Raw genomic sequence first — 24275 nt, 5'->3', positions numbered from 1 at the left:
ATCAGAGATGATGGCATGCTTCCACTGCTTCCTGTTGTTCCAGGACAGAAGAGGTTCGGCTGTCTGTGGAAATCAAAGCAGGAGAGACATGCGATTCTCCCTGAACGCAAGGGCACATCTTTTCTTTCCCCTCAGCATTTACCTCCTATTATTACCTCTCTGATATGAATAGAAAAGGTAAAAAAACAAAAACAGAGGAAAGAATAAGATAAGCTAAATAAAAACAAATAAACAATACATATAAACAATCATTATGCACTACCCCCACCATACACATATACACACAAGTCCTATTCCCCCACATTGAAGATTTTCCTGCACATCAGCGCCTGAAACAATTACGAAGACTGGAAATTGTCTCTCTGCACATGCCCAAATTCAGTGACATAAAGGTTACTGGAAATGAATTTAAAAAGCCTAAAAGAAATCACTCAAGGATGTAATTGCAAAGAGGGCCTGTGCATGATAAGTATTGTAGCACGGATTTCACGGCACTGTTCCTTTTTTCCACTCTCTACCAATGACAGTAGATAAAAGCTGTGCATTAAAACGCCCCTCGGATGAAGCTCAGATGAAGCTTGTCAGTCTGCCTTTATTTCAGCGCAATTAGAGGCAGGAGAAGGAGAAGTACTGAATACAGAGAATGGGTTCCATTGTTGCTTGGTGCAAAAGTGCTAACGCAAGGCTGGTGCAAAATGCAATGCTGGGTCACAGTAGGGCCATGCACCTTGGAAGGTCAAAATGGACCAACCAAAAAAACATGGTCAAAGACATTCAAAAACTCATCTCAACTCATCAAAAACTTCATCTTCTGGACAAATACCCATCCAAGCAAATATTTTGCAAAATAAGGTGCAACATGATTGTGCTATCCTCATCATCATTGTGTCTATAATTTGATTTGACATTATCAGTGTCTTACTACGGCTCTTCAAAATGCTGAAGAAATGTAATGGGCTATCACAACATTTGGAGATAAGATATTTCTGAATAATTACTGCAGCAAATACAAAAAGACTGCTGTCATTCAATCGGATTTTGTATTTCTTATCTATATCCTTCATATTATTCCACGAGTATGTTGACAGTGATGTCAATTCATTCGGTCCTCAACACCTTTAATCCTCAACACTACTGAGTTACTGAGTACAGAATTTGTCAATGATCTACTATGACTTGGCGTATATGGGGGGGAAATAGCACTTCTACATTGAATTCCACGTAAAAACAATATAACTACTTCATGACAGGGATAAGGTTTTGTTTGAGAAAATAAAACATTTCCCAGTGCCATTTGTCAGAACTTCTACTGAACATCTACTCCTTATTCAAGTTGTCCTGTGAGAGAAAATATCCAAACCATTTACCCAAACTACCTTGTTTATCACCACGCTCAGCAACTGCACCACACACTCTCACACACACACAGACACACTACACTGGACCAGTGCACACACACACACACACATACACTCTCAGAGTGTGGGTAATTACTGTAACAGCTGCTGAAAAACTACTAAATGAAAACAGGTGGCTTCCCCACAAAACTGCTGGAAAGTCGTTAACAGAAGTGTCATTGTTCTTCTGCTGCACTTGGCAACATTGGCTTTAATTATGAGGGAGCGCTGGGTTTGGAGAAGTGAAGATGGCACAGTGTTTTGCCATATTGCCTGGCATGTTTCAAACAGCACATAAAAGCCGAGGGAAACAATGAGGATGCTCATCTGCAAAAGAAAAAAGACTGCGGGGGTGAGTAATTGAAAGACTACAGAGAAAGGAGGCGAGACCAAATAAAAAAACAAGGCGCTATTACGAGATGGCTTCAAACGGGCAATTGAACTTAAACATCTTGGGCTGCTGTAATGGTGGCAGTAATTTACACAGCGGGAGTACAAGGCACTGTGCCATTCTGCCCGAAATGGGTAGATGGGTACTTCGACCTGCTGGAGAGTCCTGCTGAGTTTTGACTAGGGTGCATATGCTGGCAGGCCTGATGAACAGACACATATACATCTTCCAGAGGAGCCGCTGAATGCCCTCTAGGCCTCTCTAATTAGTAATGTTTGGTCATAAGCATGCATTAGTCTCAATGATTCAAGAAAATGGTTATTGGGGAAAAAGTTACATGAAAAGTGATGCTATTTGTTGGTCCCCCAGTGCTCTCACTTAGAATCGTTCACAGGCTGCAAACAGACATACTTTTTTATTAATATAACACAGTGACAATCTTCCAGAGTTTGATAAGAATTTGTGACAAAGTCAGCATTCACAAGAGTTAAATATCACCTAAAATGGTGAGGTTAAACCCTCTTTTGAAAAGTGTGATAACATGGCTCCAGGTGACTGTGAATTTATTCATTGTCAAAAAGGATTTAAGAGCTTAGCACAGAAAACTTGGCTGATTACTTCTCTACATATATTTTTCACCCACTAAACTTGGCAAAAGGCCTTTCATATTAATTTAAGCAAAGACAAAGGACAAGGCGTCTTGCTTTCCTTTACTTCTTTTCCTCCTTTTTTGCACTTTGTTAGCAAAAAGTTGCAGCACATTACCTCATCCTTACAGTAAGAGAGGAGAGATTTTGAGATCATAACTCTCTGCAGACAGCTAATTATGTTAAAACCAAAAAGTCTCAGGACTAGCTAGACAGTTTGTCACCAATAAAAAAAAATCCACTTGTTGTGATCTATTCTGCTAATGAATAAAATGTCTGCATCTTGAACTAGCCTTGTAAATCACCCTTTCATGACAAGGCTTACCTGAGTTAAGTTCATGTGTAAATAAGAGTGCAGATAAAAAGATGAGCAGACTAAGCCTCTCTGGGTTTGTGTGTGTGTGTGTCTGTATAGAGAGTGCACAAATATATGCATATTTGCTGTTAAAATAATGTCAGATAAATATGCGTGTAATTCACATCAACCAATCAATGAGCTCTCCTGGCCAACACCCTCACTGCCCCTGCAGACCGTTACCATAGAAACAGTCAAACGGATCTTTACTATGCAACTCACAGTCCCTGCAGTTGTGGCTTGCCATCCTTGACTACCTGCACTCACCGTGCTGCCAACTCTCCGCTTAAATAAGTGTAACTGTTTCAAAATTCAAAATGGATAACACAGATAGTCACTGCATGTCAGCACTGCAGCAACAGTGAACTTTCTATCACCAACTGAGGGATTTCTGGGAAAAAAAAACATGCAGCAAGAACTATCCAAATACCTATACAGCTGTACTGGAACCGGTAAAAAATGGCAGCTGAACAAAAGCTGTGTTTGCGAGAACATGGCCTTTTTAGTCAGAATAGGATATACAGATATACCAGTGAATGTGGATATTTGGGATTATAACAAGATATAATAGATACAAAAAGAATGCAAGATAAGGTTCATCCTTTTGATCAGAATGGAATGTCTTTGAGAAACAGCTTTTTGGAGGAGACACCAGAGGGGAAAAGCAGAATGCTTGTCCTTAATGTAGAGTAGACAAGATCTCATTCAAGATGAAACTGCTAAAATCACACAACTTTGATGTGTTTGAAGGCTGGGTGGATTCTGCTTGCCTGCACTTATTGCTATAGCCACTGTCACTCATTTATCTGCCTCTCACCATAGCAACTATAAATCAGAATGTCAGAGTAATGTGAAGCTCAAATTAATTGCACAATTAAGATTCTCAGAAAGCTTGGCAGATCCGGCCCCTAATGGATCCGTGACAAGTTTTGATATAATCGTAAAGGGGAATTTAATGTAGTGGGTAATTGCTCTTCTGTGCTCTACACAATAGTGATGGCCGACACCAGCCCTGGCAAAGTTCTGGGGCTCAGAAGAAAAAAACACTGTCAAGATGATATTGATATATTTGTTTAGTCTTTTTAAATGTCTGTTGTCCCATTAAGAAAGTCATGCAGGTTGCAATATTAACAATGTAGTGTACAGTAGTCCCTTTTCTTACATAGAGGGATAATTGCAAGTATTTCCAAACATGCAAAATAAAAGTAGCATGCACCTGAGCAAAAAACACTTTCCAACAAAATATTATCAACTGCAAAAACAGCTACATCTACACAACAACAATAACAACAAAACAACATTGCAGGCACAATGTCTATACTTCTGAATCAAACTCCCAGAATATAAGGTAAACATTCTAGGTACCACCAGCAACTGAACTCAAAAAGTAAATCAGAAGTTACTTGTTCATTTCACTACTGCTTCATTTTCGGTGGCCTGGGCTGGTACTAATTCCCTCTCTCTCTCTCTCTCTCCCTCCCTCTCCCCCGACATTGTGCACATTGAAGCGTGACATTGACTGATTTATTTTGCAGGGGGTAGAGGGTGATGTGCAATCTTCACTCACACCAAGCCATCCAAGCCATGGTGGTGACTCACAGTAGGGCACCCTGGGAGATATGATATAAATTAGATGATAAATGATTGGAGAAGGAGTGGAGGTGGGAGGAGAGCGGTGACTGGTCTCACACTGGCCCATATTGGGATATTCACTTACATATACCACAGGCTGACAATTCGTACACAAAAGGGAAGCAGGTTTGACCTCAATGCCACAAATGCTTCATGAAAACAAGTCAACTGTAATGTTTCATGGTTTATGATTCCCACCATAACAAAGTGGATTTGGATAGTTTAGTTGGCAAAAACTCTATATGCAGGTCATGAGAGCATATAGCATTTGTAAGGTGACTGCAATGTTTAATAACCAACAAGTAAGGTATTTCTACTTAGTCTACATTACTGCTAAAATGCTGCATGAAATAGTTAAATAGGAATAGTAGAGTTGTATGCCCATTATTTCATATCTGGCCCCCTTTCACTTTCAGTCTTCCCACTGTTTGCAAATGTAGTCCAACAAATATATGTATGCTTGTCTATGTCTGCACCTGTACGTTTGGGCATATATGTATGTTTGAAATGTCCCTGCTCCAGTACCTCTGCAGTTCAAGGCATTAGTATGGTGGGTAATTGCATCGGTGGGCATGAATAATTCAGAGAGCCATCCCTGTGCAGTGTGTATATGTGTGTGTCACCAGACCAGCGTGGTACGATTTCATCAAGTGCAGGTTGTCTGTCTCTCTGAAATCACCTCTTACAGTTTGCTCAAGCAAGTCGTTTTTCTACAGATCACTTTCTCACTTTCGTTTTTTTTTTTTTTTTAGTCTACTGCATGCCAACAGTTCCATGTGATTTCTATCTCATTTCTTTGCCTCACTTCCCTCTCATTCACTCTCATGTCTCTCACCAGGTGCTTTCCTCACCACTATCTCCATTCTCCAGCTCTCCATCTCACTCCATCGCCATGCCGACGGGCCTAGCATCCTTCCCTATCCACCTGTCCATCTAGCTTTTCTCTTTATCATACCTCCAACATCTCCCAATCTGTCAATTTTCTCCTTTCCTTTTCTGCAGATAGTACGGCAGCTCATACTTACATCTCTCAGAGAATCACAACCAATGACAGTGCTACCTTCAAAAGTCATTCAATAACAAGGGAAACGTGACAGAAAAGATAATGACCGCTAAAACTACACAGAAAAAAAAGGCTGAGAGTCCCTCCCCTCACCAAGCTAATTACACTATACAATAATTCACTAAGCTTCCTGTTATACATCACCTCCATACCACTAGAGGGAGTGAGCATTAGTGTCTGGTTTCAGCTTTTCCAATGCACACCCCCACCTGAACTATAAAACCAAGTAGCCTCTCAGTCAAGATTTCAGCCTCTCCAAGGACACGCTTCCATTGATTAGCGCCCTTCAATGTTTTCTGAGTTCACTGAACCTTTAGACACTTGTTCTTCTTTTCATTCTCTCTCTTCCTCTCTCCAAGAGTGGGGACGAGTCTGAAGACTTCAAAGCTCATTTTTCTAGCGCCCATCCCCACTGGATTCTGCATAGAGCACTGAGTAAAGGTTAGCACTGACGCCCCTGTCAATAAGTCTCCACCTCAGACTAAAGCGCATCGGCCCCCAACGCTCTCTGGAAATGTCTGCTACTCCCCAGACACGGCACCAGGCTCACAACCCAGCCACCGCACAGGGCGATCAAACTCACCAGAGTCACTGCAATCCAAAGTAATTACAGCTAAACAGCAACTGCAGATTTGCAGTCAGACCATCCCTGTTTGATGTTGATTTTAGTTTCAGCTTGAATTCTAAAGATTGCAATAATATGATTTATGATAAAGAAATAAATCAAAACCCTGCTCTCAATACACTGAAGATCGATTATTCTATCGATCTTCAGTGTATTGAGAGCAGGGTTTTGCACATATTATGTGCAAATCTGTTTATATCCAAATGCCTAATCTTAAACAGGCCACTAGCCTGTGCAAAAAGAGTGAGGCATATCAAAGAAAATAAGCTCTGTAGATGTCTATAAAATACTCCTCCTCCCACACTGACATTATGAAAATATGAAGCTAATTTCACTGCTGACATTAAAGATCACAAAGCAAACGTCAAATGGAGAGAGAGAGGGAGTGATGGCAAGAGAGGAGAACATACAGTCTCCGTTTGAGAGAGACAGCAATACGGAGAGATCTCAACTGATTTATTGCCGTGTAGCCAGCATCTGAAATGCTATCACTCTTATTTCTGACAACTCTACGACTAGGGTAATGTTCCTTGTCCATCAAGTTTTGATTTAGGACTTCCCCATTGAGAATAAGGACCTCATAATGTACCAATAGCTAAGCCCCCCTCCAACAATCCTGCTTGGATGTGTGTGATTACGTGCATTACGTCTGTCTATCAGAATTTTTCATTTTATTTACAGCAGCTGTGCAGAGTAATGTAATCTGAATTTTATTTATTTGGATTTGAGAATAATCTGAATGTTATGGATATACATTTTCCTGAGATAAAAATACACACAAAAGAGTTAATGACAAGGGGCTAATGAAGCTTTCTTCGCTTCATCACTTGCCTCTCCCTCTTCTCTCTTTGTACCTTGTATACACCTTGTAAAAAAGGTGATTGTGTGTGTGTGTGTGTGTGAGTGAGAGAGAGAGAGAAGGATGGAGTCAGATCAGACATCAAATTCATCCACTATATTTACCATCACATCAAAATGAAGCTGCTTATGTTTTTTTATTATCCATCAATAAAACACAAACACTAGTGAGTGAGTTTGTAGGAATCTGAATGACACCGACACTAAAACCATAAACCATGCTTGTAATCCCCCCGTGCCAATGAAAAATGTCTGCATCTACTCTGAATATGGGCTAAGGGGATGTCTGGCAGCATGAGAAAAAGATGTCACTGCAAAGGACTAAGGAGCCAAACGTCACCGCTCTTTTCACCAGCAAAACACTAAATAATAGCAAGAGCTTGTCCAAGTCACATCTACTGATCTACAGGCTGATTGTTTTGACCAACATAGTGAGTTTATGTGCATTTGTGCATAATAGCAAGAGCTTGTCCAAGTCACATCTACTTAACAGGCTGATTGTTTTGACCAACATAGTGAGTTTATGTGCATTTGTGCATAATAGCAAGAGCTTGTCCAAGTCACATCTACTGATCTACAGGCTGATTGTTTTGACCAACATAGTGAGTTTATGTGCATTTGTGCATAATAGCAAGAGCTTGTCCAAGTCACATCTACTGATCTACAGGCTGATTGTTTTGACCAACATAGTGAGTTTATGTGCATTTGTGCATAATAGCAAGAGCTTGTCCAAGTCACATCTACTTAACAGGCTGATTGTTTTGACCAACATAGTGAGTTTATGTGCATTTGTGCATAATAGCAAGAGCTTGTCCAAGTCACATCTACTTAACAGGCTGATTGTTTTGACCAACATAGTGAGTTTATGTGCATTTGTGCATAATAGCAAGAGCTTGTCCAAGTCACATCTACTGATCTACAGGCTGATTGTTTTGACCAACATAGTGAGTTTATGTGCATTTGTGCATAATAGCAAGAGCTTGTCCAAGTCACATCTACTGATCTACAGGCTGATTGTTTTGACCAACATAGTGAGTTTATGTGCATTTGTGCATAATAGCAAGAGCTTGTCCAGGTCACATCTACTGATCTACAGGCTGATTGTTTTGACCAACATAGTGAGTTTATGTGCATTTGTGCATAATAGCAAGAGCTTGTCCAAGTCACATCTACTGATCTACAGGCTGATTGTTTTGACCAACATAGTGAGTTTATGTGCATTTGTGCATAATAGCAAGAGCTTGTCCAAGTCACATCTACTTAACAGGCTGATTTTTTTGACCAACATAGTGAGTTTATGTGCATTTGTGCGTCTGTCAGTGTGTGTGTGTGTGTTTTTTTCTCAAATTTGTGCAACCAGAAGTGGTGATGGCCGCTACATCTGTGCTGAACCAGTACCAGTATTTCTATCTGTGTCACTCTGTGCGTATGTGCCTGTGTGTGGTCTGTATGTGTTGTGTATTCTGTGTCTGTGTCTGTGTCTGTGTCTGTGTGTGCGTGTCTGTGTGCGTGTCTGTGTCTGTGTGTGTGTTGGTGGACATGAAGGACCTCTTGGAGCACCTCATTGCTAATGTGCTTTTTGTAAACATCTGGGTCCATATCTTCCGTCACATCCTGATGGGAAATGGTCAGTGATAGCGCAGAGGGCTTGGCTGGACTGGAATAAGACTGTTTTCCTTGATAAAACACAGACGGTGGCAGACCTGTCTCCTAGATTACATTAACAGGGTAGGGGCCACTGTAGGTCTCTCAGCCCTTCCTCAAACACTGCAGCCAGGGGGATGTATTTGAGGTCTGTCTGAAGGAGACAGACACTCGTTAAACAGCCGTGAGTGCTTTAAAGGGCAAGGACCAGGTACTGCACAAGGGGAGAGGAGGAGGGAGGTAGTAGTGCTACTTAGCAGAACTACTTATCCGGCTAAGCAACAATTTGGAAGTCAGCGGGTGTATAAAAGGTCAGCCTTTAGTAAGGTACGTACGTGTGTGTGTGTGTATGTGCATGTGTGTGTGTGTGTGTGTGTGTGTGGACATGCTAATAATTACACTCACCACTTCTCGGGGCAGAAATGCATCCTCTTGGCGGTGAATGAGCAGGCTGACCGTGCCACCCATCGGGGTTGAGCGCAACAGAGCAACAACTTCCTCCTGAGTCTTCCCATTCAGGTCCACCCCATTCACCTGTTCCATCCCACACATACAGAGAGAGAGAGAGAGAGAAAGAGAAAGAGAGAGAGAGAGAGAAAGAAAGAAAGAAAGAAAGAAAAAAAGAAAGAAAGAAAAAAAGAAAGAGAGAGAGAGAGAAAGAAAGAGAGAGAGAAGGGATGTTGAAGAATGTTTCCTGTTTTACTTTCACAAATATTGAGGCAGGTTTGAAGAACCTAATTCTGAGACAAATTCGATTTTGCCTACAATTACACATTAAAATGCCTAGTTAGGCACATATAATGTTACGTCATCTATCCTATTTCTACATATGATGGGAAACAGCACCAAGCTTTACATCCTGTACAATTTTACTTACTTTCTTATTTATTTGGCACTTTTATCCAAAGCAACGTACATATGTAAACAATTATTACAAGGGCCAGACTCCACTACAGTAACCCAGGGTGAAGTACCTTGCACAGTGGTGGCAGCTTGTGATCGAACCCACAAATTTTTCTGGTTATTGCATTCTAGTCCAGACCCTTATCCACTGCCCTACCTCTGCCCCAAATAAATGCCAATCATTGTTTATAAATGTGAGGCTGAGGACTTCCTGGGAAAAGAGGCAACAGAAGCATTTTAACGTCCACAGAGGAGGCTCAGCTTTGTTCAAGGACACTCTCCTGGCCATTGTGTCTCTATTTAGCCGGTGTAGTAAGGGACATCTGGCATGGAAGCACACTGTTTAAAATCATATCAACTGGTCATTGTTGACTGGGCACCCCTTGTAAAGCATGAGGGCTGTAGTAAGACATCCCATAGGGAAAGCAAGTGATTACATCACATGCACTCAAGTGCAAAGGCACATACACACCCCCTCCCACACACACCAACTATGTTTCATTGTTTATGCACATCCTGCCTGCCTCACCTCCTGTAAGCAGTCTCCGGCCTTCAAGCGGCCATCTTGAATGGCAGCCCCACGCGGTAGAATGTTCTTAACATAGATGGGGGCTGAGCCACCAACTGGGACATCTCGGGATGTGATGCTGAAACCCAGGCCCTCAGGACCTGTGTTCAAACACATGCATTAATTCACACATGCATACACACACCAGTTCAGTCGGCTTCTGAATTGCGCTTTCTGTTAATGATCATTCTTTGAAATTAAGTGTTGCTTTGCATTCTTTAACCAAACTGTGTGCACAGTAGGTGTCACACCATTTTTTTCCCGTTTATCTGAAACATCTTACATTTACAAATGAACAAAACAAAATACTTCCAAAGACCAAATGTCTCTGATAAAGGTGGAGAGATAATTGCTGCAATGTAAAAAATGGCCTCTATTACCATGAGATGATGAATATGTTTGATATCTCACTAGCGCATGCTTCAGCCAGTCATAATGAGCACAAGGTGGGCCCACACCACACTCATGTCGCTCTGAGCCCTGATATTCAGACAGTGAATGTTTAGATGAACAGATAGATCACACAAATTGAAGTTTACTGCATCCCCGCAGACCTTAAATCCTAGAAAACACTGTTAAGGATTCAGGAATGGCAGTCTGTAAAGCAATTTGCTGTTAGTCCAGAAAATGACCTTTCCAGAGTGGCAAATGGATATGAATTGGCAGACAGAGAAAGAAGCCTGACAGAACAGAGTGATGGCAGGAACAACAGGACACGTCAGGCAGACTGACCTTATCGTCTGTCCAGCGCCACAGTGCTTTGATTTTTTTTTCTCTGAAGAAAATTGAAGGGAAAAGGTGACGCTTCGGAAATGTTAGATAGAGGCAATAGACAAGAGATGGTGCTATGCGTCTTCATTTGGGTGGGCATTAATGATAATCAAGTCAGTTTCACTCACAACTATGACATTATACGGAGTCTCCTTGCAATTTGGAGACATCTGAGACATTGGAAAGCATTTGTTAATGGTAACCAGATAGTAAGACTCAGATACAAACCTTATTCTGGCACCCAGCTCATATATCTCGGCCTCATTTTGAAACATATTACAAAACATATAAAAAATCCATTGAAAACATTACAAACATATAAAAAAGCAGTTGATGTAGCTAATTTGGCCAAATGCGTGGTAAGCAAGAGGAAGTAATGTCCTTATTAAAATCTTATATATTACTATTATGCAAATGTTATAGAAATAAGAAGTTTCCAAATATAGATTCAACTTTAATGTCATTGTGCAGAGTACAAGTATAGAGACAACAAAATGCAGTTAATTAGCAATGGCATATTAAGCTAATGCAGAACATCAGAGAGAATTGCCCATGGTGGTGCTTGAAATCAATAATTCCCCTCAATACAATTTACATCTCAGTAAGCCTCCAATGTCACCAACTAGTGCTATAGCAATATAGATGAAAGTGAGTCAAAGTCATATTTTGTGAAGCTATACTTTGCTGGATGGCAAGGGGATAGAATTTACCAGTACAAGGCAATTTGAGAACAAATATTACTGACAGTCTAGCACCAACGAACATCTGTCTGTTGGTAAACTGTTGTTTTCAGACAAATGGCTCAAACAGTGGAGCTAATTACCAGAATCAAACTCCCTCACATTGCAAAGATCTCTTCACTAATGGACCACAATCAGCTAATTAGGAGAAAGCATGTCTAGCAGCCTTGGGGTAATGAATCACTCATGTATTGGATTATCCTTATGTCCATCAACTGGATAGCACACACTCTAAAGAGACTCAGTGACCTCTCTTGATGGCTTAATCACAAAACAACTACTAAACAACCAATTGACAATCAACTTTTGCATTTTTTAACCTTAACATCTGAGAAACTGCTATAAAACAAACATAACAAAAGTTTGACAGAGTAAGGTAGAAGTTAAACAAATTGATGAAAGTACTTTCAAATTTGCATGAAGCTGACCACTATTGTACCAATAAACTGAGCTATTGGCAAATAATCTATCCTGGAAAAGAACTGGGATAATCTGGCACGCTTCACCCTTAAATAAGCCATCTTGCTGTGTACGGTTCAGTGCCACGATCAACATTATCATATAACTCTTCAAAAGAAAAATCAACTCTGAGCTCTTGAAAATGTCCCCCCCCCCCTTTTTTCCATTATCCTACAATCCTTCAGCACTTGTAGTCTTTTCTATGGGATTTGTCAGGACAGATTGGACAGCAATGTGCCAACTTTCCAGAAAGCCTCTATAGTCTTCAGCATGGTCCTCTTTCTACCTCTCCTTTTCTTTCGTACATGCTCTCTCACTTTGATGGCTACAATGATGCGGGTGCTGGTATTCAGGCATTTAACATCTGCTTGATCAGGCAGCAAGTTGGCTCGCTGCAGAGAAAAGCCTGCATGCACGCAAAACACTGCCATATTACTTGCCGACAGCGAAAAACCAGGCAGCCTGACATAATCAAGCAAAGTGCACTGCCAAAACTACAGTCTTACTGCACGCGAGTGTGGCTTTGCATTAGCAGGCAGCAAGCAGAACATGCATAGAGCCGAGGCCCTCTTTTAGTTCTGGCAGTTGAGCGAGTGGGTAGAGTGGGGAGAAGGGGTCAGCCTTCAGAAGAGAAATCGATTGCCTTTTGTGCAATGTCTTATCCCATAAGGAATTTGAAAGACACACATGCATTAATGTACAAATCAAGCCCAGACACAGAGGTACACAAGATCACACACACACACACACACACACACACACACACACACACACACAGACACACATTTGTACTTTACACACAAACACACACACATTTGTACTTTACACAGATGTAAACAAAAGTACACAAAGCAGTAGACATGTGCACACACACTCAGATACTACACACATGCAGACATACATGAACACCTTTTAAACAATCACCTTTGAACCATGAAGCCACAGATATAGCACACAACATCTCACACTTTGCACCACGGTTAAAAGTTCCTTTTTGCCTGCAGTTGTCTTTTCAATTAAACACAGCATGTGGCACGGCCTGGTTCCCTTGGCCCTTTGAATATTTCACACAGCTGTGAGGCACTGACGTTTGCTGTGGGGAGTTAATTGTGTCTTTACAACTCGAGTCTCCTACTGAGCAAAGCTAAAAGAAGTGAATGCAGAATTTGCTGAGAGAGATGGCTGTATTTTGTGTGTGTGTATGTGTGTATGTGTGTGTGTGTGTGTGTGTGTATGTGTGTGTATAAGTAAGTAAGTATAAGTATATATACTTTTTTGATCCTGTGAGGGAAATTTGGTCTCTGCATTTAACCCAATCGGTGAATTAGTGAAACACAAACAGCACATAGTGAACACACATAGAGGTGAAGCACACACTAATCCCGGCGCAGTGAGCTGCCTGCTACAACGGCGGCGCTCGGGGAGCAGTGAGGGGTTAGGCGCTTTGCTCAAGGGCACTTCAGCCGCGGCCCACTGGTCGGGGCTCGAACCGGCAACCCTCCGGTTACAAGTCCAGAGTCCTAACCAGTGAGCCACGGCTGCCCCCATGTGTGTGCGTGTGTGTGCGTGTGTGTGCGGGTGCGTGCGTGTGCGTGCGTGTGTGCGTGTGTGTGTGCGTGCGTGTGCGCGTGTGCGCGTGTGTGCGTGTGTGTGCTCGTGTGCGTGTGTGCGTGCGTGTGTGCGTGTGTGCGCGTGTGCGCGTGTGTGCGTGCGTGTGTGTGTTTTATTTACTTTTTTAGGTGTTATTATAGCTCCTGGGAGCAAGGTAAAGCGAAAAGAAATGACAAAGGAGCAGTGAGAAATAATGTTTGCAGGTAGTCGCTTCATTTAATATAATGCATGGACTATTCTGTCAACTTTTTGAGGGCAAACTTTTTTTGTGTGTGTGTGTGTGTGTGTGTGTGTGTGTGTGTGTGTGTGTGTGTGTGTGTGTGTGTGTGTGTGCGCATGTGTGTGTATCTGTGTGTGTGTGTGTGTGTGTATCTGTGTGTGTGTGTGTGTGTGTGTGTGTGTGTGTGTGTGTGTGTGTGTATCTGTGTGTGTGTGTGTGCATGTGTGTGTATCTGTGTGTGTGTGTGTGTATCTGTGTGTGTGTGTGTGTGTGTGTGTGTGTGTGCATGTATGGTGTATCTGTGTGTGTGTGTGTGTGTGTGTGTGTATCTGTGTGTGTGTGTGTGTGTGTGTGTGTGCATGTATGTGTATCTGTGTGTGTGTGTATCTGTGTGTGTGTGTGTGTGTGTGTGTGTGTGTGTATGTCAGTTTGTCAGTCTGCACATGTTAATGCTATCCCAATACAGCATCCTCTGATGGATGTTTCCAGCTACCTCTCACACCGTGAAATGCTGGGATGCTGCTGCGATGCAGAACAAATAGGATTTGGACCCCTTCTACGTGAGATTGGGGAGGAACGCTGGATCGACAGTCCTTGACAATGCAAGATAGACTCTTTGAAGTCCTAACTGTATTAGTTACACTGTGCTAGCCGCAGCAGAGAGAAAGGGGAGGGGAGCAGAGGTGCCCAGATACCATCTTCTATTAACGTTCAGTAAAATGGAGATGGGATGTGAGAACAAGCTTTTGTAGATCAGGGAAAAATCCAACTTGCGGAAATCCATGAGACAAAAAAAGACAGAAAACATACTACAGTAAAAAAAAAAAATCTGTTTTCTCACAAGTCTTTTTTTTTATTTGTAAGGAGTTTACCTTTTCTGAGCTGCACGTTGAGTCTGCGCCCGATCTTTTTGGAGTAGCTGGCGGAGGGAGTGGCACTGACAGGTCTCGGGGTCTGGCTCGGCCCGAGGGTGGCCGTCTTAGTTGGAGTATTCAGCACAGGGCTGAGAGGTGCCGGAGGGTAGACATCTGCCCTCTCCGGATGGCCTAGACTGGCCTGTGGGTTCACGTTGGGGTGGGGTCCACTCCTCGACATCCGTTGCGGGGTGAATTCAATGCCCGCACCACCGTTTCTTCCCACCGCAACGTTGTTGCGGTCCCCAGAGTTCTGAGAGAGGTCCGGGCTGAAGTGGCCTGAGTCCTGATGACCCAGCTCACTCTGGGACAGCTGCTCATACTGGGCTTTCTTTGAGGCAGGCACCACGTGGAACAGGATAAGAGGAGTGCGCATGGCTTGTCGGAACATGTTCTGTGCTCTGCAGAAGAAGAAAAAAAGAGGCCAGCATGTGTGTGTGTGTGTGTGTGTGTGTGTGTGTGTGTGTGTGTGTGTGTGTGTGTGTGTGTGCGTGTGTGTGTGTGTGTGTGTGCGCGCACAGAGGAGGAGTAATTCAGTAATTACATTAGGCCAAAAAGATAAAACACATTGTGCTACATGACATCTCTGTTTAAAGTTGCAGTCAGTGGCTGCTGCTTTTGTGAAAAGGCAGGAATATAGAGAGGTCAGGAGTATGGCATAGTTAATCGGTTGCTAATTACGGTCCAGCAGCTGGAAAGAAGGCTAATTCTCATATTACATTATCTACCATTTCCATAATCGCTAAGCCTTAGGGAGGAAGCAGAAGTAAGCATTAGTACCAGAGATGGTGATTTTAATCCACTGTGGGAGCTACTTTAGCAATTTGATAGGAACAGAATATCAATAATCAAATATGATCCCCTGTTTGCCTACAAGGTACTCTGGTCCCATGACACCATGTCAATACAACACCATATATAATATGAGGAATGACTCAACAGGGTAGGACCAAGTCAAATGGTCCCTCCAAGTTACATTCAATGACATTATGAAATACAATGGGCCTAATAAGAATCCGAATTTATCAATAGTTTGGACATTGTTATTTTTGTGTTTGACAGCATTTGAATATTCTTCTAATGTTGACATAATTCCCACACCTAATTTATACTCACTAAAACTGTCAGCGTTACTAGGTATTGTTAGTCCACCATGTCTTTCTGGCATTACAAAACAAAAGTGGCATGGTAAGTTTACATGCAAATTTAGTCCCAACCTCATTGTTTTGGTAAGTGCACTTAAGGTTACCACAATCCTGCTCCTCAAACAGTCCAAGGAACTCAAGCAAGACGAAATAAATATACTTTTTAGTCCGCTAGTCACAGGCCTTATTTAAACTTCAGCTTAGCCACTTAGCATATAGATAGCCTGGCCCATGTAGTCCCATGCTGAAGTCTAGGAGGATGATTTCTACTGGGAGGTGAAACCGTGATATAAACAATCCTGCCCATGGAGCTCTCTCGTCTCCTCATTATCGCATGCGTGATACCAGTGCAGAACTCATCCAAATGAGTTATTGACAAGTACTAAGCCACTTCCTCTGAAATAAACACTACTTGGCTTTGCTGTATCTTTACCTCGTTGTATGAGTACACAGGCCAAGGCCATTGGGATTCCTCCTCATTCTTATGGTAATTTCTGCCACCCCACACAAGAAAATAAAACGAGAGATGAAGTAAACAGCTGACTACATGCTAACGAGCCGAGTTGTGCCACTTGGCTAATCATTCAGCACCCGCTCCTGATTGAATAATAAATGACTCCATCAATGCATCATTACATTTAGCTAGATTAACCACCTCTAAATATTTATCCATGCAAAACAATCCAATAAGATTAGACTATCACTTTGAATTATCTCGGCATGGTGCACAATCAAGAAGGAATATGGGGGTGAAGTCAAAAAAGGAAGTCAGAAACTCACTCTTCATCGTTTAGATTTTAAAAGATCTTTACCACATTTCACTTCCGCATTCACAGGAAAGGGCTGATTTTAAATATCCCTCTTTTGTGTGTTTTGTACCCAAACACTCAGCTAAGAGCAAGCAGGAGAAAATTTGAATGGCATCTTATGCTTGTTGATCACGGTCCCATGGGCCCATGAGATCTTTGCTAAATAATAACAGGATTTTTCCTGACAACAATTTATATATAGTTTATATATAACTTCTAGTGTGCAAATCCACCAACTGAATGCACTAAAAAGTTAATTTGGAAAATCAGATGTATGGGGAAACAAGTGGACACCTCAACCAAAGCCATCACTACTGTAATCTACAGCTGAGTCCTTCACTCCGGTCGAATCCTGTGTACCATCTGTGTCTGACAGTCAACAATGTAAACCTGTCAAGGATGTGCTGAGGATGTTGACACAAAACCGTAATATAAAATTGCCTTTCATATGGGTCATAAGTGTGGTCAAAAATCTGAAGGCTACATTTCCCTGTCTTATTTCCACTCTAGTAAATGAAGAGTAGCGATATATCAATAAAGCAGGCAGATGTAACTATGTCTCTCTCTCTATCTCTCTCTCTCTCTTTATATCTCTCTCTCTTTATTTCTCTCTCGCTCTTTCTCTCGGTGTGTTTGGGGGAAAGTGCTTCAAACAGGGCCGTATATAAGAGATAGATCAGTTCTTAGCACTCCCTTACAGTAACTTATTCAATATGGGTATGATAGGGAATGAGATATTGTTTTAATTCCATTACGGCTGGCCTCGGATACATTTCGAGATACAACATTGATTTTTGAGAAGACAATGCATTTCAATAGGTCAAGGTGATACTAAACCAAGTCAATATCACAAATAATAAGAATACCACTTGAGACGGTATTAAAGCCATTAGCTTCAGCCTGTCTATACAGAATATGAAAAGTAGTTTATACATTAACTGAATCACGATCTTAGCAATGAGGCTATACAGAGCCATGATAACACACGGTGAGGTGTAAGATGGGCGGGGGAAAAAAAGAAAAGAAAAACAGAATAAAGATTTGAGTAAGAAAGAGCAACGGTGACGGGAGAAGAGAGGAAACTGACAAGTGTGGAGCCATCAAAACAGATTGGAGGCACAGAAAAGCATGAACTAGAAAGAAAGAGAGTACAGAGAGATGGAAGATTCTGACTGAAGAACAAGAGAGCTGTGGAGGTCCTTTCCTGGCGGGGGGAGAAGACATGGGTCTTACTGTTCGAATCGGATGTTGCGCAGATCCCCGTGATTAATCCGCACGATGCAGTCATTCTCGCGGAACAGGCCCTCCTGCTCTGCCTTCCCTCCACTCTCCAGCCGTTTGACGAGCAGGCCCAGAGTCCTAGAATAGCCACAAGACAGTTACTTACACTCAAAACATGAGCCCTTCTGACACAGATGCGTGTGGGGTTTGACTGAGGGCAATACATGCACAACCACACTGTAGACCCCAGAAACGTTTGACATCCTGCATTAGTCTTTGTGAAAACAAAGTGATCAAAGTGCATTATGTAAGATCATATTAAAAAAAGTGAAAGAAAGGTACAGAGCAGTGCAATTTACAATCCTGAGAGATGTGAAATAAGCTTGTGTCAATTCAGGACTCAAACTTGAAAAAAGTTGTGAAACCTGAGATAGGGCAAACTTGCCATAACTTTTTTTCCCTTCACATTTCCATCTCTGAAATGCTGTTGTGTCAGCTGCTGCGCAGCACATATGCTATGAAGGACACGGACCCCCTAATCCCGACTCAGGGAAATGATCATCTTAAGGCATCAGAAAAGCACTGTCGCTGTTGACAGGCTTAAAAAGTGAGCATGTTGATGCGAGTTATAAATAAAGTGTGTATAAACATATGTACGTGTACACACACACACACACACACACACAATCAGATTTCTCTAAGCTTGTTGCCACAGGAGTCCACTGCCTCTAACCTTTTGCTTAAAATGTAGCGAAGTAGTAGCTCAGTGGAAGTCTCACTGGGCTTTTGGGAGCTGTACGTATGGCTCTTATGCCCAGCCAAGTACATCTGACGAGATCCAAAACAGTGCCGCTTTTCAAAGTAAATCAGGGCGCTCCCTCATGCCTTCTTATACTGTAGCTGTCGCTCACTCTGCACAGGTATTTCTAAGCATTGTGCTTCTTAAGGTAGAAATGAGTGAGATAAAGAGAGAGGGACAGGGAGAGAGTATGTATGACAGATAGAGAGAGAGAGAGAGAGAGAGAGAGAGAGAGGGAGTGTGTGTGTGTTAGAGAGAGAGAGAGAGAGAGAGAGAGGGAGAGAGAGAGGGAGTGTGTGTGTGTTAGAGAGAGAGAGAGAGAGAGAGAGGGAGAGAGAGGGAGTGTGTGTGTTAGAGAGAGAGAGAGAGAGAGAGAGAGAGAGAGAGAGAGAGAGAGAGAGAGAGAGAGAGATAAGCCAATGAGTGGGAGCTGGAGGGAAGCTGCAGATAAATTCTGCTGCCGTAACAATCCACTTGCATAAACCCAAACGCATTTTAAAGAATTTTAGAGACTGATCGAGAAACAGAAATTGTCTGGCATGAGTCACCTTCGTCTCCCAAGGTGCAACACTAACGGGCAAGAGCTCTCAAGTTAAAACAAGGACATCAATTTCAGAAGAAGACACACAAAGCGGCAAGCCATCCACTCTCAATGTGCATTTTGATGGTGCACAGGTGGTCTGCCTGGTGTGGACTGAAGCCAAACAAATCTTGTGTGTGTGTGTGTGACATCCCCAGGTATTCCCACTCTGGGACACACATCCCATTCTGAAAGCTGCAAACTGCCCCCCTCCCCCTGCTTCCCCTTGGTCCTGCAGCTGCTGCTAAAATGGCGTTGTGCGTCTGAGCTAAAAGTTTGCCCTCTTTATATGCATAGTGGTGGCTTGCTGAATGCGTAGATTCGCACAAGTCCCTCTGCCACAGTCTCCCAGAGTCTGGAGTAATCGGCCTGAAGACACTCCACGAAGGGGACCACCTGTTCCCATCAGCGCTTGTAATTGAATGATAATGCAATCAGGATCCCTTTATGCACTGCAATTAACAGCCACGGCTTGTTTACAGTTCGCAGCGGTCATGGGATGGGATCACATCATTTGGAGTAATGCATCTAGGAGTGTTTATTTATTTATTTGTTTATTTAATTATGTTGAGTGTTTGAGCACTTGTTTGCATATGCATAGATCTGCATGCCCTGTCCTTCCCGATATAAAATGCAGATGTGCCAGATTTGGAGAGAGAAAGCCTCGAAAAAGAAAACGATCAAAGCAAACAAGCCAAATCTGATACCTGGCTGGGCTGCATTAAGTCAACAATGTCAGTTACGCATGCAGTAATTCCTTGTGCAAAGAATATCTAACGATAATGGTGATCTAATGCAGCAGCAGATTTTACCAATATATTTGTAGACTATAATAAACAATACAAATCTAGAGGATCTGCAAAAATGATAATACTAATCTTCAAATACGATTAAAAGTTTTTTTATGACCATGGTTTGTTTACTGGTGTCTCAGGTCTTGCCTGTCTTTTACACCATCCGATTTTGACCTTGTCTGTGTGTGTGTGTGTGTGTGTGTGTGTGTGTGGGTGTGTATCCTTCTACTAGCGAACTACCACTCTTATAAATGTGCTTTTACTCTAATTGGGTGTGGATTGAGTTGGCCTCCGTTCCAGCATGTCTTCTTGGCTTATAAAGCTTGATGTATGCTGTGGTGTCCTCCATGTCACCTTTGAGCACTGTGTCCTGAGGAAGCCACACATTTGTAAAGTGTGCATATAATGACGAACGCTAGAAATTCACCGTCACAGTCTTCCAAAGGACATCATCCACATCTGACTACACAACCTCTCCCACAGATTCTGACTATAGACCTTGACAATATGAGACAGTTTCATCTTTCTTATTCAACTATGAGGCTTACAACCGAGCCACTTGTCCTTGTAAGTGTGTGTGTGTGTGTGTGTGTGTCTGTCTGGGTGTGGGGGGGGGGGGGGGGGGCAGATATAACCATTGTTGGCCCTGTGCTTGTTATTCAGTGAAATGACTGAGGTAACCAGTGCAGGAATAAATCTGTCCATTTTTTTTTTACTACCTTATGTCGATAAGTCCTTGAGGCTGTATAAAAATGCAGCTGAAATAAAAAAAGTGACTCATGCAGTCCAAAACACAGGATTTCAACAGAACAAGCCAAACACAATGGCAAGGACAAGAAATAGAGCCAGTCACAATCCAAGCATAGAACATTGAGGTAAGCACATGTTTTCACCGACACACAGGCAAAGAGGGAAAGCCAAGGACACACCAAACACCAATGTGGAAGCACGACATAGAACACATGAAGGCTATGTTCTGTGGGCTAAGGGTTGCAGCTTTATTGTTTTGTTCTAATTTACCTTCGGTCTCTGGCACTGAATGGCACTACGTGGATTCCCAACGGTCCTCCGGCATTAGACACCTCTATCAGCTCTAGCATATCACTGTGAGACAATGACGGATGAAAGAGGAGATGTGAGAATGAGGCAAAAAGGGGGAATGCACAAACTGCCACACTTATCAAGACTATAGCATTCACTGGCTAGGAACACGGGCCTAAAAACAGAGAAGAGGCGACTGCAATCAGAATCTGGCGTGGCCATGGCAGCATCCACTGCCATTATAAATTAAAGCTGCCATTAGAAAGCCTGGGTCGATGAGAGACCCAAATAGACACTTCAATTAAGTGATTAGGATCAGATTCAGGGTTGCAGTGGCCTAGTACTGTTTTTTCGCCTTCTCATTTTGGAAGGGTTGAGAACACCTGCCTGTTCATAACAATTAAAGCATGCATGGGCCACATCATAGAAACACATCTATAGAATCACTGCAAATCCTACAATACTGTTTTAGTAGTGAAGTGATTCTGATATGTGCTAACATTATGAATGAGTGGAGCATTAACATAAGACAAATGAAGGACATGGGAGAGGCAGGCAGTAGAGGATGTATTCCTGGTTCAGATACACCTCCTCTGATCTCTGCATTGGAGTGCCACTGAAACATACTGAAATCCAACTTGGCTTGAAATACGAACAAGAATGTGTAGGTAGATATATAATTTAGAGAACATGGAGAATTGTGAACGGAAAATGTGCAAGATGAATGCAAATTATTTACTAATCATCATTTATCAATATCATCAATATAACCCATCAAAGCATAGGACATTGGTGCCTCATCTTCATTAATATTTTCTGTGAATAGCCATGAACATTTTGAGAACATATAACTATTAAGACAAATGTGAGAAGGACATGGTGTGACACTAATGACAGACGTTTCAGCTTACGCCACTTACGCAGCACTCTGGCTGTCCAATTCTTTGTCTGACAGGTTTACTAGGCAATGTTTAAGGTGTGTGTGTGTGTGTGTGTGTGTGTGTGTGTGTGTGTGTGTGTGTGTGTGTGTGTGTGTGTGTGTCACTCACTCTAATGAGACAGGAGGGTGTTCCACACAGGAGTCTGCTCGTCCAACTGGCTCAATTCTGCCATTCCGCTCCTCCCCTCTTCTTTCTTCTTCCTCCTCTTCCTGGTGCACAAAAACAGGGGAGGACAAAAGGTAAGGCACAGACACACCTCTTTTCTCATCTCTTGACACATCTCTTACTTGAAATGTGGATGGGACCTGGGTCTGGGTCTGCATGTAATCTTTTCTTTGTCCTTCCTCTATCAGAGAAAGTACAAGATGGGGCAATTTTGGGAAATTCAGCCACATTTTCAGCTGCAACTGTGGCTGTTTGCAATATTGGCAGGTCACAGTTAAATAGTGAAGTTAATTGAGGGCATTTGGATTGCACTGCAAATAGTATTAATCATTCATTTAGCAACTCTCTTAAGTATGTGTATGTGTCTGTATCCACGGTACACATGTGTAGTCTCTCGTGCCTCTAAACATAACACTCCAACAAGCCTCCAAGGGCAGGAGGTTGTTTAGAAATCTGAAACAGTTTGTTAGTCACTATGATTAATATGCAGCTTTTTATCACCTTTTACCCTTCCCATTTCCATTCAAATGTCAAGTACATCTAAATAAGCTCCCTGCACCTTCACATGGAAATGCATTCGCCTTTTTTTCCAAGCAGAACACTGTGTGTGTGTGTGTCTGTGTGTGCATACATGTGAGGGGGCGAGAGAGGCTATGGCTATTTTCCCATCTTGAGAAGACGTCAGAGTTAGTTATGGCAATTTCATCATATACATACAGTAGCTGCTCTCTCAATGAGTTATATAGTGAGTCTAGTCTATGTGTGTGTGTGTGTGTGTGAGAGTATGAGAGTATGAGAGAGAAAGAGAGACAGACACAGAAAGAGAGAGACAGAGAGCGAGAGAGAAAAAAAGACAGACTTTCACTGGTCCATCTGTTAGAAATACACATCATGCACCAGTGAGCCCCTCATATTTATTTACTCATGTATAAAGTCACCGGAACAGGCTGTGGGCTTAGAGGACACATTTTCATGCATCAACACATGGCTGTAGGTAAACAACGACAGGTAAGAGAGCTAAAAGGAGATGTTGTGGAATCCAACAGAGCAGAATGGCAAAGGGAAGCAACTACTCATTGAAAGGCTAGACTTTTTCAAAAGATGGATTAGTACTATTTTGGCACTATTTACATAATCCAGAATGTGATGAAAGAAGGAAAAGGCTATTTTTGACAACACATGCTGGGGGGAAAAAGTTCAGGATGATTCACATTTATCGTTACTGACAATGACAAGTAATTAACTTCAAAGAACGTTGCCAACAGTGACTGCCGTCCAGTAGCCTGCTTGTTTTGTTTCCTGAGTGACAATACAGTCTGACATGACATGAATGCCACGGCTTTCCTGAGTATCTCTACATAGCACAGAGCACAGCTGTCTTCACTAGCTGACAGTCAGAGAAGGACATGATTTCTGAGAGATTAGACATTATGAGAGAGAATGAGAAGGGGAGAAAGGAAGAGAGGATAAGAGCAGGATGCTCTTTAAAGCCCAGTGCAGATGCTCAGCAGGAGGTATAATGGATAGATAAAGGTTAAAAAAAAAGAGAGAGAAGGAATTCACCATTCAGACATAATCAGTGTCAGTGATTTTGCCTATCTTCCTGTCTGTCATACTGATTTCTGCCCCTCCACCCCCCTCCCTTTTGTCTATCCCTCCAGTCTCGTTTCTTACACTGGACCACAGACGCCTGTTGTTCCTGCCGACCCCGGTTGGTCGGTCATCAGCTCTGGGTGTCACAGATGGCGGAGAAAAGCCCCCTGTGGCTGCCATGATGGACAGCATCACTGGCTGGTTCTCCCTTGAGGGTGGGCTACACCCTTCCTCAATGCACCTGTCAGATGATGAGTCCAATGTCCTTCAGCTGGAATCACTATGGCAGAACTAGCCACCAGAGTCTAACAGAGATGGCTGGGTCAAGGCCAGTCACCTCCGAGGCCCTGCCAGGAATGTTGAGGTTATGAGTCTGGCCCTTGAGGTGG

General features: G+C 42.5%; 1 protein-coding gene across 2 annotated transcripts in view; it reads right to left on the bottom strand.

Annotated features, from left to right (window-relative positions):
* The window catches only part of pard3aa (par-3 family cell polarity regulator alpha, a), a 281887-nt gene that overhangs the window by 136055 nt on the left and 121557 nt on the right, over positions 1–24275 (bottom strand). For both annotated transcript variants that reach the window (XM_076290387.1, XM_076290388.1), the window contains exons 6-11: positions 22237–22337; positions 21167–21250; positions 17986–18111; positions 14757–15199; positions 10045–10184; positions 9018–9146 (exon numbers count right to left, since the gene is read on the bottom strand). In XM_076290387.1, the coding sequence (XP_076146502.1) occupies positions 9018–9146; positions 10045–10184; positions 14757–15199; positions 17986–18111; positions 21167–21250; positions 22237–22337 (1023 nt within the window). The remainder of the gene's footprint in view (positions 1–9017; positions 9147–10044; positions 10185–14756; positions 15200–17985; positions 18112–21166; positions 21251–22236; positions 22338–24275) is intronic.

This window comes from Alosa pseudoharengus, unplaced genomic scaffold, assembly GCF_046254945.1.
Source record: "Alosa pseudoharengus isolate Yale_2024_CS ecotype anadromous, Long Island Sound unplaced genomic scaffold, YU_APseudo_1.1 YU_APseudo_1.1_scf_18, whole genome shotgun sequence".
Classification (NCBI taxonomy): domain Eukaryota; kingdom Metazoa; phylum Chordata; class Actinopteri; order Clupeiformes; family Clupeidae; genus Alosa; species Alosa pseudoharengus.
This window is presented reverse-complemented; position numbering and strand designations above follow the sequence as displayed.